This window comes from Saccopteryx bilineata, chromosome 10 (genome assembly GCF_036850765.1).
Source record: "Saccopteryx bilineata isolate mSacBil1 chromosome 10, mSacBil1_pri_phased_curated, whole genome shotgun sequence".
Lineage (NCBI taxonomy): Eukaryota > Metazoa > Chordata > Mammalia > Chiroptera > Emballonuridae > Saccopteryx > Saccopteryx bilineata.
The window spans coordinates 57538927-57558989 of NC_089499.1; the positions used below are offsets into that span (position 1 = coordinate 57538927).

Genomic DNA, 20063 nt, shown 5'->3' on the forward strand with positions numbered 1-20063 from the left:
TTGGCACTTAACATCAGCTTTCCTTCCTCCTTTCACAGAAGTCAAATATTCCTGTGCAAGGTAAGGTGGCTGTATCTCTTTTTCTGTGCCCGATGATTATTTACATCCCAGGTATAGTTTGTTGGAGCATATAGCTCCTAAGATCAATCATATCCACAAGGAATTAATACATTAATCAAAAGTGAAAATGCTGATTAGAACAAAATGGTGAAAAAAATTAATGTAACTATTTTATTTTTATTTTTTATTATTATTATTATTTTTGTATTTTTCTGAAGCTGGAAACGGGGAGAGACAGTCAGACAGACTCCCGCATGTGCCCGACCAGGATCCACCCGGCACGCCCACCAGGGGCGATGCTCTGTCCACCAGGGGCGATGCTCTGCCCCTCCGGGGCATTGCTCTGCCGAGACCAGAGCCACTCTAGCGCCTGGGGCAGAGGTCAAGGAGCCATCCCCAGCGCCCGGGCCATCTTTGCTCCAATGGAGTCTTGGCTGCGGGAGGGGAAGAGAGAGACAGAGAGGAAGGAGGGGAGGGGGTGGAGAAGCAAATGGGCGCTTCTCCTGTGTGCCCTGGCCGGGAATCGAACCCGGGTCACCCGCACGCCAGGCCGACGCTCTACCGCTGAGCCAACCGGCCAGGGCCAATGTAACTATTTTAAAAGAGCTTCTGGTCTTTCCTTAAAAATAGAACTCCTTCTTCCTGATGGAGACGTCAAATGGATAGAGAGTGTTAGGTCCAGTGGTTCTCCAATGTCTCCACTGCCTGGGCTGGTCTCACCCTACTGCAGACCCCTCTGTAGGGCTCTTCTGCCCAGGAAACGTTTTCTGCCCACAGCTGGTCCAGGTGCAGAGGTGTCAGTGAATTCCTAAGGTCACGTCGTTTTGTCAGCAAGCCTGGGAACACCTAGCTGAGTCCTAAGAAAGTGGATCAGCTTGGTCTCTGTGAGGAACACTGTCCCAAGAGTCGCTCCCAAGCAGAAGGCCCCCACAGCCACGTGCGCCAGCCTGGCTGGCCAGCCCTGCTCGCAGCACAGGAACACCTGCAGAGAGAAACCACCGTCACTGCCCTGGCCCTGCCATCTGCACCTACCTCCTTGCTCCGGAAAGCCAGGGAAAGTGCAGGCCCTACTTACTGCCCCAGCACTGAGTCGGACAAAAGGCACGACAAGTATGTACTGCAGTGTCTACACTGCAGTGTCTACTCCAGTGGTAGTCAACCTGGTCCCTACCACCCACTAGTGGGCATTCCAGCTTTCATGGTGGGCCATAGCGGAGCAACCAAAGTATACATAAATGATAGATTTAACTATAGTAAGTTGTTTCATAAAGATTTATTCTGCCAAACTTAGTGAAAATCCGACATAAAGTACTTGATAAGTAATTACTATTATATGCTTTAACTTGCTATAACTCTGCTTTATCAATTTTATAAAGTAAAGTTACTTCCCTACTTTATAAATCACCATTACTGTGGAACCAGTGGGCGGTTAGAAAATTTTACTACTAACAGAGATACAAAAGTGGGCGGTCAGTATAAAAAGGTTGACTACCCCTGTTCTACTCTGTCTCCACTGGTAACATGGTTTGGTAACAGCTATCATAAGATACTGTCCTGGAGGCCTAGGAGAAGGAATACTAGGGGGCAAGTACTAGCCCAGCTGCTTCAGGCAGAGCGGGAAGGGGAAGCCTAGAGGAGGAACAGTGGACAGCTTGCCAAAGCATGTGGTGTGAAGGCTGCAGGGACTCTCACCTCTGATACACAAGTAACCCCACCACTGAGGGCAAAGGCTCCAAGGAGAACTGGCGACAGCTGCAGGCCAGCCAGGGGCCGGTAGGGGCTGTCCCGGTAGTAGCGGTGGATGAAGCAAAGGCTCTGCGTGATCCGAATGCCCATGTTAAAGCAGTTGGCCAAGATGAAGCCCACGCTGCCGCACCAACGGGTCAGGAGATAGGATAATACCAGGAATGAAGACGACAGGGCCAGCATTGTGAAATTGTACCTGGGGAGAGGGAAACAGGCAAAGCAAGGCCGTGGAAAACTTGTCCTAAGACAGTACTCCCGCAATAATGGTAGTGGTGAATATGAAGTCACAGAAAGTACCTCCAAGTTCCCATAATCCAGCTGGTCTTCATAACACTGAATGCTACAGATAACGTGGAAATGTCACTGCCCCTCACCCCTGGATAGAAGAGTAAGAAAATGAGCAACTCAAAATGTTTATGGTTTTTTAAAATTTTTTTAATTGATTTTTAGAGGGGGGGGGAGAGAGAGAGAGAGAGAGAGAGAGAGAGAGAGAGGAGGAAGCATCCACTCCCATATGTGCCTTGACCGGGCAAGCCCAAGGTTTCGAACCGGCAACCTCAGCGTTACAGGTTGACGCTTTATCCACTGTGCCACCACAGGTCAGGCTGTTTATGGGTTTTAAGGATAACAGTTGGTTAGTTTAAGTGGTACTTTGTGATAAAAACACATAAAAATCCTATTCAGTTCAAGTCTTCAATGTGAGTCACAAGAATATGACGCAGGTGTCTACGGCCATACCACCCTGAATGCGCCCGATCTCGTCTGATCTCGGAAGCTAAGCAGGGTCGGGCCTGGTTAGTACTTGGATGGGAGAATATGATGCAGGTAATGATTACATACAAACGCTAACCCTATGCAGGTACTGTGAGGGTGTTGTGAATGAACACAAATGGACTTGCTCTGTGGAATTCTGCTTCATTTTACAGACCAGGAAACCAGACACGTGGAGCTTGAGCAATATGCCCAGAGAGTGAGCCGACACTCCAACCTGATCCCTGGCTCCTGAACTTTAGCACTGCACACCACCACCTTTGGGAAACAGAGAAGCCCCAACTTTGCCAGTGGACATCACTCAAAGCCAATGACCGGCCTTCAAACTGAAATGTAAACAGAGAACAAGGCCTGGATCATCATCAGTGCTCCCCAGACTCTTACACATCCTTTTCTACATCGCTACAGCTCTTCAGAGCCTATGGCTGGATGGACTGTAACTGTTCCTTTCTCTGACTGCAAAGCAGCACATCACCTAGTTGTCTCCAGTTGTCAGCAAGGGAAACTAAGTCTCAGCAAAGGCAGAAGAGCTGCCATCGTCCTCCAAACGGCTGTGGCACAGCCACAGACAAAATTATCCAGCTTCTGGCTTCCACCTAGTGCACAGCAAACATTCTCAGTACACAGTTGTTGAGGGAACTAAATCCCTTAGGTTCCCCCAACCTGCATCTGCTGGGTCAGGAAACCTCAGAGGCCACCACTCAGGTTCTGCACATGAGGGGCGGGTAGAAAGTCACTGTGTTGCTGGAATACCCAAGTACTGGTCCTTAGGCTTAATAAGCTCAAGGTACTATGCAGTATACTTTACCAGAGTGGGTGGTAAGACTACCTACTGCTACACCTGCGCGCACGCGCACACATACACACACGCACACACAACCCTATGCTCCAACAGAGAAGGTGTGCTCTCATCCAGAAGTACAGAGAGGGAATTTGTTTCTTAGTTGAGAGTCTCTTTTAATAAGCAATGAAAGTACATGAGCCCACACCTTCACAAGGGGAGTTTTTTCACTACTAATCAGTGATGAGAGTAGCCGACTTGATAACAAGTCACTGAGGTGGGACCTACCATAGACTAGTACTCTGAAGTCTTTTCAAAAAAGTCAAAATGTGTAATCTTGCTAATTTTGTTTTCTTTTTCAGAAACTATCAGAAAGGTCCACTACACCACCAATCCTTAGAGTTTAAGCCACAGTTCACAAACTTTCAAACTCATCCTCACCCAACTCTAAGTAAAATGGCAACAATGAATGAATCCAGTCACTAATTCAAGCAGGGATGAATTCAACAGTGTGGCTTCTTTGGTATGGCCATTTGGGAGGAGCTCATGATATTGTCCACTGTTTTTCACTAGAATAGGATTTTGCAGCTGCTGAACTTTCAAGAACTCATAAATCTACAGTGTTACAGACATAATCCAGGAAAAAAATGAAAATTTTAAAGATGCAATTAAAATACCATTTTTTAAACCAATGCAAAATTAGTGACAATAATGAATATTCTATAAGGTTTAGTTAACATAAACAGTAAATTATTTATGAATCCTTATTTTTCCATGGCCCTAAGACACTGAGCCTAAAATCAGTTTGATCAAAAGATGGACGGTCAAGGATATTTTTTTTTAAGTTTTGCTTTTTATTTTATTTTATTTTATTTTATTTTTTACAGAGACAGAGAGAGTCAGAGAGAGGGATAGACAGGGACAGACAGACAGGAATGAAGAGAGATGAGAAGCATCAATCATTAGTTTTTCATTGCGTGTTGCGACACCTTAGTTCAGCAGTTCTCAACCTGGGGTCGCGACCCACAGGTTGAGAACCGCTGCCTTAGTTGTTCATTGATTGCTTTCTCATATGTGCCTTGACCGCGGGCCTTCAGCAGACCGAGTAACCTCTTGCTTGAGCCAGCGACCTTGGGCTCAAGCTGTTGACCTATTGCTCAAACCAGATGAGCCCACATGCAAGCTGGCGACCTTGGGGTCTCAAACCTGGGTCTTCCGCATCCCAGTCCGATGCTCTATCCACTGCGCCACCACCTGGTCGGGCCGGTCAAAGATATTAACTGCAGCAGCAACTGAAGTGTCCCCCAGTGGGTGCTGGTTGACTACATCAAGGCACAGCCACACAGCATAGCCAGCATGAGATGTAGCCTCCACTGCCATGAAAAGGACGGTGCCAGTCTATGCCCACTGTGAGAAGACTGCACTCATTCTCTTTCAACATTACAGAGTCCCATGTCATGTTGGGCACTCAGAGACAAAGGAGCTGTCAATCTCGGGCCTTTGTATCACTGTCCTCTGTGCCTGGAAGGTTCTGTGCCATCTTTGCATGGTAGACTCTTCTTGTTTATCCAGGCCTCAGCTTAAATGACACCTCCTTGAATAGGCCTCCCACTCTCACTATATACCCCTGTTTTAGTTCTCTGTGTAGCACAATATTTTCTCGTTTATTTATTTTTAAAAGAGATAGAACGAGACAGAGACAGGAAGGGAAAGAGATGAGAAGCCTCAACTTGTAGTTGCGGCACTTTAGCTGTTCATTGATTGCTTCTCATATGTGCCTTAACCGGGGGGCTTCAGCCAAGCCAGTGACCTGTGGGCTCAAACCAGTGACTATGGGTCATGTCTATGATACCACACTCAAGCCGGTGACCCTGCGCTCAAGCTGCAACCTTGAAGTCTCAAACCTGGGTCCTCATCCAAGGCCGATGCTCTTTCCACTGCACCACCACTGGTCAGGCAGGTATTTTCTTATTTATTTACTTGTTTGCCATCTGTTGCTCCCACTGTCAGCTCCAGGAGACAAGCTCTGTCTTGTTTATTGCTATGTTTTTGGAGCTTAAAACAATCCTTGTTAGAGAGTAGATGCTCAAAAAGTATTTGTCAAATGAACAAAAGGAAATGAGATATTCTTAACAAAACAGAACAAAAATTCTTCAATAGGGCATAATGAAAAATCTATAAATCATATTCAATGTATATTATGAAGTTAGTAACAAAAAAAGCAACTTGCAAGTCAAAGGATGTTCTAATATTTCATATCCAGCAAAATACTCTGGTTTTATTTAGAAAAACACTGATCAACCTAAAGTTGATTAAGTAAAAGCCCATGATTTTATCAATATTTTTTTCAACTCAGAATCTGAAATATCCAATATAAACCAATCATCACACTGAAGTAAGCTGCCCAATTCTACTATGAAAATTCTTACTTGAGTTTTATGTCTGGTTAAATTCACAGAGATGAAAAAAATGCCAGGAGTCAGTGATGAGCCCAGGTGCTCCATATGCTCAGACCAGGGCCAGGTGTTGGGGCCAGGGCCCACTATGTTTAAAACATATCTGAACAACACTCTTAAAGTCACATTTTACTCTTAAGGGAAGTGAGCTACTTAAAATGAGAACTGCATTAGAAGTCACTCTGCTCTCTTTTCTCTCTGTTGACTACTAATACCATGAAAATAACAGATTATTTATGTACTGTTAAATCCCAATACAACTAACTTAAAAGTTGTTTCTTTTAGTTCAGTGAATCATAGGAGAAAAGAAGGAACCAGCCACCGTCTATACTCCCTCACAATTTAGTTTTAAGAGATATTTTTTCACATTTTAAGTAGGCATAATGTTGATTCTTTCGCTCAATAATAATGCTAAAATTATTATCACAAAATTCCCTTCAAAGAGATAGTTTCCTAGTCCAGAGCCCTTTCCGCTTTGACTTATTGCCTCTTTTAGTATGTTTTAAATTATAATTAAAAATTATTTCAGCCTTCTGTTCCTTCTGGACAGGAAGGAATTGCTGTGGTCTGACTATGCCGAGTAAAAATGAAGCCTCTCATTGTTGTCCTGGTGGCAGGTGGTCCAGTGCCACCAGGTCTCCCCTCCAAACCAGGCGGACCATAGAATTCAGGTGGTCCTTCAAGAAACACGTTATATATGTCGCAACACAAACAACCTCAAACTTGTTCCCAAGTAGTAATTTAAATATTTATGTATATATGATCAGCCCCAAATGTACAAAAGAGTCACAAAGAATAATGGCTTACAAATTGTCCAAACAATATTATTAAATACTAACTAATATAAAAAAAAATTCAGTGGTACAGTGGATAAAGCATCGACCTGGAATGCTAAGGTTGCCAGTTTGAAACCCCAAAGTCATTGGCTAGACCAGGGGTAGTCAACCTTTTTATACCTACCACCCACTTTTGTATCTCTGTTAGTAGTAAAATTTTCTAACTGCCCACCGGTTCCATAGTAATGGTGATTTATAAAGTAGGGAAGTAACTTTACTTTATAAAATTGATAAAGCAGAGTTACAGCAAGTTAAAGCATATAATAATAATTACTTACCAAGTACTTTATGTCGGATTTTCACTAAGTTTGGCAGAATAAATCTTTATAAAACAACTTACTATAGTTAAATCTATCTTTTTATTTATACTTTGGTTGCTCCGCTACGGCCCACCATGAAAGCTGGAATGCCCACTAGTGGGCACTAGGGACCAGGTTGACTACCACTGGGCCAGAGTGTGGGCTCATCAGCTTAAGCCCAAAAGTTGCTGGCTTGAGCAAGGGATAATGGCTTGGCTTGAGACCTAGGTCTGATCCCCAGTCAAGGCATGTACGAGAAGCAATCAATGCACAACTAAGGTGAAAGCAACTACAAGATGATGCTTCTCACTCTCTCTCTTTCCTTTTTCCCTGCCTGTCTGTCTCTTTCTCTCTGCCCCCTTCCGGTTTCTCTATATCTCAATAAACAAACAAACAAATAAATAAAGTTATCTTTTTATACTAGAAGCAACTTTCAAATAATATAGTATTTTCAAAATTAAACTTAAAAAAGACCTTTCCATCCATGGAAGAAAAGGGGAGCAGTGATGGATTCAAAGCAGTTTAGTAGCTACAAATTTAACTATCTGAAGTACTCCCTCACATGTCTAGACCAATATATGAAAACTTTGTTATGATCTAAAAGTAGGCTGGAAAATCATTTTAGTGAGTCATGATATGGCAGCTTAAACATAAAACAACAGAATTAAAAAACATCAGTGTATCCTGTGCATAACTGCTGTTATTTACTGCCTCGTGAAAGCAGAACATTTCCATCACATCCACCCAAATATATATTGGATCACAGTGCTCACTGTAGTTTTTACTGTGAAAGCTGGTTTGGGCAGCAGTTCCTCGGGCCCTAACTATCATCAGGAGCTGTGTAATGAAAGAGTCCTTGGCCCAAGCCCTTACAATTCTAGTTATGTTGGCCTGAGAGGGGGATAAAACTTCCTAGGAATCTGGTCTAGGCTGGGACTGCTGCTTTAGATTCTAGCTCTAAACTGTGGTATAGCAAATACAATCACCAAGCTTTTTTTTTTTTTTTATCACCAAGCTTCTTGGTGAGACAGTCCAACTTGGGAAGAGAGGTACTCCGAATGAGAGGAATGGTTCCCTGACTCTTCGAACTATCCTTTCCCATTCTGCCCCCACCAATGGTCCTCTGAGGGCTTTCAACAGCACTCAAGGCAGTACAGAGGCTGCCTGAACACCCAGAAGGACCCAGCCCTCAAAAGGCAAAGAGATAACAAGGGCCACTCATCCCATTACCTACACCCACCCCTTCTACTTCCTTTTCTTCTCACTATCACTTTTATCCTTCTCCTCAACCTCATCCTATAGTGATGTCTTAAGATACTGCCTTTCCACTTTTGGTATTTGGACATAAGGGATAGATAATTATGGGTGTGAGGTTCTTAGTCAGCAGTTCGTGTGAGAATCACCGAAGAGCTTCTTAAAACATACACACTGGTGAGGGGCCTGTTGATTCTATAGGTGTGGTAGGAGAGAGAGAGGTGGAGAAGTGGAGCTTGTCTTGTGCCTGTCTCCACAAAGCTGGATTAACACAACCCTGCAATGTCCAGATTTCTCCTCCACAAATGGTGCACTGGACAGCCTGGGGAAGGCACTGTACTAGTGCTACCTCCCTAAGAGCCTCTGTAAATGCATGTCCAAATGAAAAGAAAGAAGACTGGCAAGTTACTTCACTTTGGCTGAAGGCCATGATGAAGATGTGTCTTTAAGGTTACCTACCTGTCAACCTGCTCTTTGCTCATGGCAGCAAATGTGAAGCACTCGGTTACTCCATTGATGGCAAGCAGAAGGACATAGAGACAATAGGAACGCAGCAAAACAGGACCTATAAGGAAACAAACCACTGAGATGCCACAGCCTCAATAGGAGGCCCACATCCACCCTCACGGCTGGGTGGCCAGAGAACACCAGAACTGGGTCATGAGCCCTGTTGGTATCGACAATGGCAAAGGCATGCTCAAGCCTGTGGTCTTAATCATCTGGAAGCAGTCCTATCATTCCACGGCACCAACTAAATTAACAGCTAAAAAAAAAAAGGACAAGTATGAATAAATGCATAGATCTCTTGCTTAACAACTAAAAGCTTATTTGGCCAGCAAGCGAATCTCACTTTTTAAATCAGCAAGAAGAGGCCTGCTAGTGGGAGCACTCAAGGACACTAGTGGCCCTGCATGTTAAGAGAATCTCAGTAGAAAGGGTCTTGAAGAAAATACCTTGGGGAGCAGCAGGAAGCTATAGAGATAGATCTCCCACAAATCTGCAGGGAGAATCAGAGCCCAGTGTTATTTTTTTCTACAACAGACTAATGCAGTTCTATAGCTAACTAAGAAGCTTTGAAAAAATGTGCTAACAAAAGATCAGAAGCCTTAAAAATGGGACTGATCCCCTCTTTTAAGAGGGCCATTATCGAGACAGCCAAGCAGTTGGTAAAATAAACATATACCCAATTTGTGACCTGGCAATTCCACTCCTACATATACCTCTCACAGAAATAAAAGCATGTGTTCACAAAAACACTTGTACATAATGTCCACAGCAGTTTTATATATAATGGCCCAACAGGAGAAAGAATAAATAAACTGTGGGCCATCTATACAAAAAAATACTCAGCAATCAGAGAGAAAAAACCTACTGAATCATGTAAAATCATGGATAAATCTCAAAAACTTCATATTGAGGGAAAGAAGCTAAACACAAAAATAAATAAAAATTAAAAAAAATAAAAAGAGGCCAAACACAAGTGTCCATGTTATAATATTTAATTTATATAAAATTCTAAAAGCAGTTCTTATCTATGATGACAGAAATTAGAACTGTGGTTATTTCTGAGGTGAAGGGGAGAGTTGGTGGAAGGGGTACTGAGAGACCTTCTAGGGTAACAGAAATGTTCTATATATTATTCTGAATGGTGGTTACCTGGAGATATATATATATATACACACACACACACAAACACACACACATACACACACATATACATCAAACTGTACTCTCAAGAGCACAGCATTTTATTTATATAAATTAGACTTCAATAAAAAAAAATGTGCCAGTTCAATCCCTGGTCAGGGCACACACAGGAATAGCTTGATGTTACTGTTTCTCTCTCCCTGCCTCTCTTTTTTTTAATTTATGATATTAATTTATTGTGTTTACATAGATTCAAATGTCTCACCGAATATATCTCCCCCCACTCCCGTGTTCCCCTTGGACCCCCTCTTGCCCCCTCCCCCCAGTGCCTTTCCCCCTTCCCTCCAGGATTTGCTGTCCTGTTCTCTGTAATGAAATTATGACAAAGTATATATAATTTCACTAATCTCTTTCCCTTCTCTGATCCCATCTTCTTTCTACTTTCCCTCTGACTGCTTTCACTCTGGTCCCTTTGATCCCGCCTCTGCCTCTGTTCCGTTGCTCAGTTCACATTGTTCATTGGATTCCTCAAATGAGTGAGGCCATAGGATATTTTTCTTTCTCTGCTTGGCTTATTTCACTCAGCATGATAGTTTCCAGTTACATCCATGTTGTCGCAAAAGGTAAGATTTCCTTCTTCCTCACAGCGGCGTAGTATTTCATTGTGTACATGTACCTCAGCTTTTTAATCCACTCATCCACTGACGGACACTTGGACTGTTTCCAGATCTTGGCTGTGTAAACAATGCTCCAATAAACATGAGGGTACATTTCTTCTTTTGAATCAGTGATTTGGTATTCATAGGATATATTCTTAAAAGTGGGATAGCTGGGGCCCTGGCCGGTTGGCTCAGCGGTAGAGCGTTGGCCTGGCGTGTGGGGGACCCGGGTTCGATTCCCGGCCAGGGCACATAGGAGAAGCGCCCATTTGCTTCTCCACCTCCCCCCCTCCTTCCTCTCTGTCTCTCTCTTCCCCTCCCGCAGCCAAGGCTCCATTGGAGCAAGGATGGCCCGGGCGCTGGGGATGGCTCCTTGGCCTCTGCCCCAGGCGCTAGAGTGGCTCTGGTCGCAGTACAGCAACGCCCAGGAGGGGCAGAGCATCGCCCCTGGTGGGCGTGCCGGGTGGATTCCAGTCGGGTGCATGCGGGAGTCTGTCTGACTGTCTCTCCCCGTTTCCAGCTTCAGAAAAAAAAAAAAAAAAAAAGTGGGATAGCTGGGTTCAAAGGGCAGTTCAATTTTTAATTTTTTGAGGAATCTCCATACTGTTTTTCACAGTGGCTGCAGCAGTCTGCATTCCCACCAGCAGTGCAAGAGGGTTCCCTTTTTTCCACACTCTTTCCAGCACTTGTTATGTGTTGCTTTGTTAATGAGCGCCATTCTGAGAGATATGAGATGATATCTCATTGTGGTTTTAATTTGCATTTCTCTAATGATTAATGATGTTGTACATTTTTTCATATGCCTATTGGCCATCTGTATGTCCTCTTTGGAGAAGTGTCTATTCATTTTTATTGCCCATTTTTTGATTGGATTGTTTACCTTCCTGGTGTTGAGTTTTACAAATTCTCTATAAATTTTGGTTATTAACCCCTTATCAGACGTATTGGAGAATATATTCTCCCATTGTGTGGGTTGTCTTTTTATTTTGTTAATGGTGTCTTTTGCTATGCAAAAGCTTTTTAGTTTCATATAGTCCCATTTGTTCATCATGTCCTTTATTTCATTTGCCCTTGGAGATAAATCAGCAAAAATATTGCTACGAGAGATATCCGAGAGTTTACTGCCTATGTTTTCTTCCAAGATGTTTATGGTTTCATGACTTACATTTAATTTTTTATCCATTTTGTATTTTTGTGAATGCTGTAAGTGGTGATCCAATTTCATTTTTTTGCAAGTACTTGTCCAATTTTCCCAACACCCTTTGTTTTTTTTTTTGTTTGGTTTTTTTTTTTTGTTTGTTTTTTTCTGAAGCTGGAAACAGGGAGAGACAGTCAGACAGACTCCCACATGCACCCGACCGGGATCCACCCAGCACGCCCACCACGGGGCGATGCTCTGCCCACCAGGGGGCGATGCTCTGCCCCTCCGGGGCGTCGCTCTGCCGCGACCAGAGCCACTCGAGCGCCTGGGGTAGAGGCCAAGGAGCCATCCCCAGCGCCCGGGCCATCTTTGCTCCAATGGAGCCTTGGCTACGGAGGGGAAGAGAGAGACAGAGAGGAAGGAGGGGGGGTGGAGAAGCAAATGGGCGCTTCTCCTATGTGCCCTGGCCGGGAATCGAACCCGGGTCCCCCGTACGCCAGGCCGACGCTCTACCGCTGAGCCAACCGGCCAGGGCCCCCAACACCATTTGTTAAAGAGACAGTCTTCATTCCATTGTATGCTCTTACCTCCATTGTCAAATATCAATTGTCCATATAGGTGTGGGTTTATTTCTGGGTTCTCTGTTATGTTCCATTGATCTGTATGCCTGTTCTTTTGCCAGTACCAAGCTGTTTTGAGTACGATGGCCTTGTAACATAACTTGATATCAGGAAGTGTGATACCCCCCACTGTATTCTTCTTTTTCAGGATTGCTGAGGCTATTCATGTTCTTTTTTGGTTCCATATAAATTTTTGGAATATTTGTTCTATGTCTTTGAAGTATGTCATTGATATTTTAATAGGAATTACATTGAATTTATAGATTGCTTTGGGTAATATAGATATTTTAATGATGTTTATTCTTCCTATCCATGAACATGGTATTTGCTTCCACTTGTTTGTATCTTCCTTGATTTCCTTTATCAATGTTTTATAATTTTCTGAGTACAAGTCTTTAACCTCTTTGGTTAAATTTACTCCTAGGTACTTTATATTTTCTTGTTCCAATTAGTGAAGGGGATTGTTTTCTTAATTTCTCTTTTAGACAGTTCATTGTTGGTGTATAAAAATGCCACTGATTTCTGAATATTGATTTTATATCCTGCCACCTTGCTGAATTCATTTATCAGGTCCACTAGTTTTTTGACTGAGACTTTAGGGGTTTCTATGTACAGAATCATATCATCAGCAAATAATGATAGTTTTACTTCTTCTTTTCCAATTTGGATGCTTTTCATATCTTCATATTGTCTGATTACTGTGGTTAGGACTTCCAGAACTATGTTGAATAAGAGTGGTGAAAGGGGGCACCCTTGCCTTGTTCTTGATCTTAAGAGAATTTCTGTAAATTTTTGTCCATTGATTATGATGTTAGCTTTGGGTTTGTCATAAATGGCCTTTATCATATTGACATATGATCCCTGGATCCCCACTTTGCTGAGAGTTTTGATCATAAATGGGTGCTGGATTTTTTTTTTTTTTTTTACAAAGGCAGAGATAGACAGGGACAGACAGACAGGAACGGAGAGAGATGAGAAGCATCAATCATCAGTTATTCGTTGCGCGTTGCGACTTCTTAGTTGTTCATTGATTGCTTTCTCACATGTGCCTTGACCGTGGGCCTTCAGCAGACCGAGTAACCCCCTGCTGGAGCCAGCAACCTTGGGTCCAAGCTGGTGAGCTCTTTGCTCAAGCCAGATGAGCCCACGCTCAAGCTGGCGACCTCGGGGTCTCGAACCTGGGTCCTTCCGCATCCCAGTCTGACGCTCTATCCATTGCGCCACCACCTGGTCAGGCGGGTGCTGGATTTTATCAAATGCTTTTTCTGCATCTATTGATAGTATCATGTGATTTTTATCCTTCCTTTTGTTTATGTGATGAATCATATTGATTGATATGCAAATATTGTACCAGCTTTGTCTCCCCAGAATAAATCCCACCTGATCATGGTGTATGATTTTTTTCACATATTGCTGGATCTGGTTTGCTAATATTTATTGAGAATTTTAGCATCTAAGTTCATCAGGGATATTGGTCTATAGTTTTCTTTCTTTGTAGTGTCTCTGCCTGGTTTGGAATCAGTATTATGCCTGCCTCATAAAAGGAGTTTGGAAGTCTTCCCTTCTCTTGAATTTTTTTTGAAATAGCTTGAGAAGGATAGAAGTTAGTTCTTTGAATATTTGGTAAAATTCTCCTGTGAAGCTGTCTGGCCCAGGACTTTTATTTGTTGGGAGTTTTTTGATAACTGTTTCGATCTCATTTGATGAAATTGGTCTGTTTAGGTTTACTAATTTTTCTATATTGACTTTTGAAAGATTATGTGTTTCAAGGAATTTGTCCATTTCACCTAGGTTGTCTAATGTTATGGCATACAGTTCTTCATAGTATTTCTGCTGTGTCATTTGTTACTTCTCTCTCATTTCTAATTTTATTTATTTGAGTCCTCTGTCTTTTTTTCTTGGTGAGTCTGGTTAAAAGTTCATCTATCTTGGCCTGACCTGTGGTGGCGCAGTGGGATAAAGCGTCGACCTGGAACACTGAGGTTGCCGGTTTGAAACCTTGGGCTTGCCTGGTCAAGGCACATATGGGAGTTGATGCTTCCTGCTCCTCCCCCTTCTCTCTCTCTCTCTCTCTCTCTCTCTAAAAATCAATAAATAAAATATTTAAAAAAATAAAGTAAAAAAAAATTCATCTATCTTGTTTATCTTTTCAAAGAACCAGCTCTTGGTTTCATTGATCCTCTGTATTGTTTCTTAGTCTCTTTGTCACTTATTTCCACTCTGATCTTTATTATTTTCTTCCTTCTACTTCCTCTGGGTTTTACTTGCTGTTCTTTTTCTAGTTCTTTTAGATGCTGGGTTGTTTATTTGAGCTTTTTCTAGTTTCTTAAGGTATGCTTATAGTTCTATGAACTTCCCCCTCCGGACTGCTTTTGCTGTGTCCCATAAATTTTGAGTTGTTGTATGTTCGTTTTCATTTGTTTCAAGAAAATGTTTTTATTTCTTCTTTGATCTCATTGTTAACCCATTTGTTATTTAATAACATGCTATTTAGTTTCTAAGTGTTTGAGTGTTTTTCAATTTTTCTATTGCAGTTGATTTCTAGTTTCATGCCATTATGATACAAGATGCTTGATATGATTTCAATCTTCTTAAATTTATTGAGACTTGTTTTGTGTCCTAATATGTGGTCTATCCTAGAGAATGTACCATGAGCGCTTGAAAAGAATGTATATTCTGCTGCTTTAGGGTGAAAGGTTCTGAAGATATCTATTAAATCGAGTTGATCTAGTGTGTCCTTTAAGTCTGCTATTTCTTTGTTAATTTTCTTTTTTGAGGATCTATCCAGTGATGTTAGTGGGGTATTGAAATCCTCTACTTTTATAGTATTGCTGTTGATTTTGCCCTTTATGTCCATCAAAATCTGCTTTATATATTTAGGAGCTCCTATATTAGGTGCATAGATATTTATAATGGTTATATCTTCCTGTTGGATGTTCCCTTTATCATTATGTAGTGACCTTCTTTAGACAGCATATGTACAGGTCCTGTTTTCTTATCCATGCAGCTATCCTATGTCTTTTGATTGGAGCATTTAATCCATTTACATTTAAGGTTATTATTGATATGTAGTTATTTATTGCCATTTTATTCTTTAAATCTACATTCCCTTTTACTAGATTTCCCCCTTTTTGTTCTGTTTACAGCAGGCCCCTTAACATTTCTTGTAGCATTGGTTTGGTTGTAATGAATTCCTTGAGTTTTATTTTTTGTCTGGGAAGTTTTTTATTTCTCCTTCAATTTTAAATGATAGCCTTGCTGGATACAGAAGTTTTGGTTGTAGGCTCTTGTTTTGCATTACTTTTAATATTTCTTGCCATTCCCTTCTGGCCTCAAATGTTTCTGTTGAGAAGTCAGATGTCATCCTTATGGGGGCTCCTCTGTAGGTAATTAATTGACTGCTTTTCTCTTACAGCTTTTAGTATTCTTTCTTTATCTCTTAATTTTTGTATTTTAATTATGATGTGTCTTGGAGTAGGCCTCTTTGAGTTCATCCTTAATGTAACTCTCTGTGCTTCTTGAACTTGTGTGACTTTTTCCTTCATCAATTTAGGGAAGTTTTCAGCTTTGATTTCTTCAATCAGATTCTCTATCCCTTGATCTTTCTCTTCCCCTTCAGGAACCCCTATAATGTGAATGTTGTTTCTCTTCATGTTGTCACAGAGCTCTCTTAAGAATTTCCTCAGACTTTTTGAGCCTCTTTTCTTTTTGTGCACTGCTTCCTTGCTTTTGTTTATCTTGTCCTCTAAATCACTGATTCAATCTCGGCTTCATCCATCCTGCTTTTAACTCCTTCTAGTGTGGTCTTCGTTTCTGATATTATATTTGTCATTTCTGACTGGTTCATTTTTATTATTTCAATGTTCTTTATAATACTTTCTATCTCTTTATTTAGGTGCTTGTTATGTCCATCCATTGTTGCTCTAAGATCTTTGGACATCCTAACAATCATTATTTTAAACTCTGCATCGGTAATTTGGTTATTTCCATCTCATTCAGATCTTTTTCTGGGAATTTCTCTTGTTGATTCATTTGGGTTGCATTTCTCTACCTTCCCATTTTGTCTTTTTTTAAGAAGGGTGTGGCCACAGGAGACCAATGGGTGTGGCCTCTGTGTTCCCCTGGTGTGGTCTGTTTGCAGGACTGCCACCCACTCTGCCGCTGCCTTTGGCGTTGGGGCATCAGCCTTGCCAGTGCTGGCCCTCTGCTGCTGTCGCTGCAGCTCCCACCTTGCCTCCATGTGCGGGACTGCATTCACACAACTGGACTGCAAGCCCTGGCCTGCCCTCTGCCTCCGCCCTGCCTCCACAGGCGGGACTGTGCTCTCGTGTCCAGGTTGCAAGCCTTGGCCGGTCCCTGGCTTCTGCCTTGCCCCCATGGGTAGGACTTCAGGCGGGACCATTCTTGTGCCTGGCCTGCAGCTGTGGGTTGGACTGCTTTCGTGCACCCTGTCTGCAGCTGCGGCCAGTCCCCAGCTTCTGCCTCCGCGGGCTGGACTGCGCTCTCGCGCCTGGGCTGCAGCCACAGCCAGCCCCTGGCTTCCGACCCTGCTGATGGGACCATGCTCCCACCTCCTGCCACTGCTCACCCTCCGGGGAGCACTCAGCAGTGTGGGGGTGGTGATGCAGCTGAGACCTCAGAACTCAATACTGTAACCCTGATGCCTCCCTGCTTCTAAGTGATTCTTTGCTCTGACTGCAGCAAGGGAGCTTCTGTTTGGCAGGTCTCCCTGTCTCTCTTTAAAAAAAAAAAAAATGTAACCACTAAAGGAAAACGATTGGGGCTGTGTGTGATGGGTGGAAGGGGGGAACTTAAGTTCCAGAGTCTCAGTATCTGGGTCTCATTCATGGTTTATGAAGCTGCTTGATCTGAAAGATCTCTGTGCTGTGAGGATCCTAAATAGTCTTGTGGTAGTCAAAAATTACAAAAGGAGGTCCTGGCCAGTTGGCTCAGTGGTAGATTGCCAGCCTGGCATGTAGATGTCCTGGGTTTGATTCCCAGTCAGGTCACACACCCACTTCTTCTCCACTCCTCCCCCTCACCCTTCTCTGTCTCTCTCTCTCTTCCCCTCCCACAGCTATGGCTTGATTGATTTGAGCACGTCAGCCCCAGGTGCTGAGGACGGTTCTGTGGAGCCTCTGTCTCAGGCACTAAAAATAGCTTGGTTGTAAGAATGGCCACAGATGGGCAGAGCATTGGCCTCAAATGGGGGGTTGCCAGGTGGATCCTGGTTGGGGCACATGTGGGAGTCTATCTCTCTATCTCCCCTCCTCTCACTTGGAAAAAAAGAAAAAAATTACAAAAGGAATGCTAACAGGGCAGCCCTGATGCCTAACAAAAACTATCTCGCATGGCCTTCTCCTGGTTTCCACATGTTATCATGGCATGTTGCATTTCCTTCCCCAACCTGCTGCAGGAAGTAGCCTGGCCTCCACCACAGCTGCAGGGTAAGTCCAGCAGAGGGGACAGGGACCAGGCTCTGCCTTGTGATGGCTCAAGGCATGCTCAGTGTGCTCCCTTCTCTTCTCCATCCCTTTCTCTCTGACAGAGAGAAATGGGGCTCTTCTTATAACATGTACCTCTTACTTGGTAACTGAAAGCCAATGGCATGTGTGGGTCTCTCTAAAGGTGAATAATGAACTGCTTTGCATCATGGAGAACACAAACTCCTGCATAAAACAGTAATTCAAAAAAAAGGGCTTTAGGCCCTGGCCGGCTGGCTCAGTGGACAGAGCACCAGTCTGGCATGCAGACGTCCTGGGTTCAATCCCTGGTCAGGGCACACATGTGAAGTTACCATCTGCTTCTCTTCCCCTCCCTCTCCCCCTTCTCTCTCTTTTCCCCTCTTGCAGTCAGTGGCTCAACTGGTTTGAGTGTCAGCCCAGATACTGAGGATAGTTCGGTTGTTTTGAGCTCCAGCCCCAGACAGGGTTGCCAGGTGGATCCTGGTGGGGCACATGTGGGAGTCTGTCTTTCTATCTCCCTTCTCTCACTGAAAGAAAGAAAGAAAGAAAGAAAGAAAGAAAGAAAGAAAGAAAGAAAGAAAGAAAGAAAGAGAGAGAGAAAGAGAAAAAGAGGAAGGAAGGAAGGAAGGAAGGAAGGAAGGAAGGAAGGAAGGAAGGAAGGAAGGAAGGAAGGAAGGAAGGAAGGAAGGAAAAGAAAGAAGGCTTTAATTAATTTAGGGGAAAGAGGTTGAAATTGAGGATTGAACTTTATGGATTGAATTGAGGAATGTTATAGGTCGGTGATGGCGAACCTTTTTATAAAAACCGCCCACTTTTGCAGTGCTGGTCAACCTGGACCCTCCTGCCCACTAGTGGGCGTTCCAGCTTTCATGGTAGGCAGTAGCGGAGCAACCAAACTGGCGCCAGGATTGGAACTGCCCCTACCAGAAGCCACAGGGGGATTTACAGAGAACTGAAGTTTGGCCCAAAATAGAGGAAGCTCTCATTTTGGTCAAAAAATGAGGAGAGAATGCTAGGAGAACAAACTGAGACACGACACTGATGCAGCCCTGGGCCAGGCAAGAGATGACGATGGCCCTCAAGATCCTCGGTGGCACCCCAAACCACAGATTCTTTTCACAGACTAAGAAGCCAGACCATTCTCAAGACTGTTCTCTCTGAAGATGATACTGAAAGACTATCTTTTTGAGTCTAAAGTTATTAATGACTCTAACACAAACCATTAGAGACAGAACTTATTATTTTAGAAATCAACTAACACTGACCTCTTTAATTGATAATGTATTAGCAAACTGGCACCTGGATCTCACTTGAGTAAAAGAACAACACAATTACAGTCATTTGTTTATATATTCTCTGTGACTAATTACTCTACCGGGTGAATGTAACATTGATGGGACAGCCCTCTCCTCATGGCAATGTTCTGTGATGGCCCTTACATTAAAGGCTGCTCCCTGGTGATTACCTTGTCCAAGGGGCAGAGCTGCCATGAAACAGCAGAGCCTGCAGTCTCCGCACACTGACTAATGACTTCCTACTGCGGCCTCCTGCAGTTGCCTGATAGAAATGTACTTCTCACAGCATGAGTCCCAGGGAGCTGCAAACCACCCACTGGTTTCACAGCAGGTGTTTTCACTGCCTTTGTTCCAGTGTAGAAACCTGGCCCTTTTTTTTCCTAATACCAAAAGTTTGGACTCTAAAGCGTGCCATTAAACTTGCAAAATGTAAATTGACAAAAGCTCTTAACACTGAGATGGGACAGCAGAAAGAATTCTTCAGGGTTCTGGTCTAGTGGCCTGAGGAATAAAAACACCTCTGCTAAACCCAAGATGAAACACTGCAAGTGGACTGCCGGCCTATGGCCCAGTGCATTTTGAAACTGGTGATGTTCCAGGGCCCAGTAAGTGCTGTGAGATGCTTAGTGGCCTGCAATACTGGGTGTTTAAAAATTTGACAGTCGCCCTGGCTGGTTAGCTCGGTGGTAGAGCATCGGCCCAGCATGCAGAAGTCCCGGGTTCGATTCCTGGCCAAGGCACATAGGAGAAGCATCCATCTGCTTCTCCATCCTTCCCCCTCTCCTTTCTTTCTATCTCTCTCTTCTCCTCCCTCAGCCAAGGCTCCATTGGAGCAAAGTTGGCCCAGGCACTGAGGATGTCTCCACGGCCTCCGCCTCAGGTGCTAGAATGGCTCTGATTGCAGCAGAGCAACACCCCAGAGGGGCCTAGCCTTGCCCCCTAGTGGGCATGCCGGGTGGATCCTGGTTAGGCACATGTGGGAACCTGTCTGTCTACCTCCCCCCACCCCTTCTCACTTCGGAAAAATACAAAT

General features: G+C 43.5%; 1 protein-coding gene across 2 annotated transcripts in view; it reads right to left on the minus strand.

The window, feature by feature from the left end:
- Positions 1-268: 268 nt before the first annotated feature.
- Positions 269-20063, minus strand: part of RFT1 (RFT1 homolog) — a 59360-nt gene continuing 39565 nt past the window's right edge. Inside the window, exons 11-13 of one of the 2 annotated variants that reach the window (XM_066245135.1) lie at positions 8663-8768; positions 1753-2002; positions 270-1042 (exon numbers count right to left, since the gene is read on the minus strand). In XM_066245135.1, the coding sequence (XP_066101232.1) occupies positions 875-1042; positions 1753-2002; positions 8663-8768 (524 nt within the window). In that variant the 3' untranslated portion in view covers positions 270-874. Of the gene's footprint in view, positions 1043-1752; positions 2003-8662; positions 8769-20063 lie in introns of both variants that reach the window. The other variant, XM_066245136.1, reaches the window with a different exon arrangement.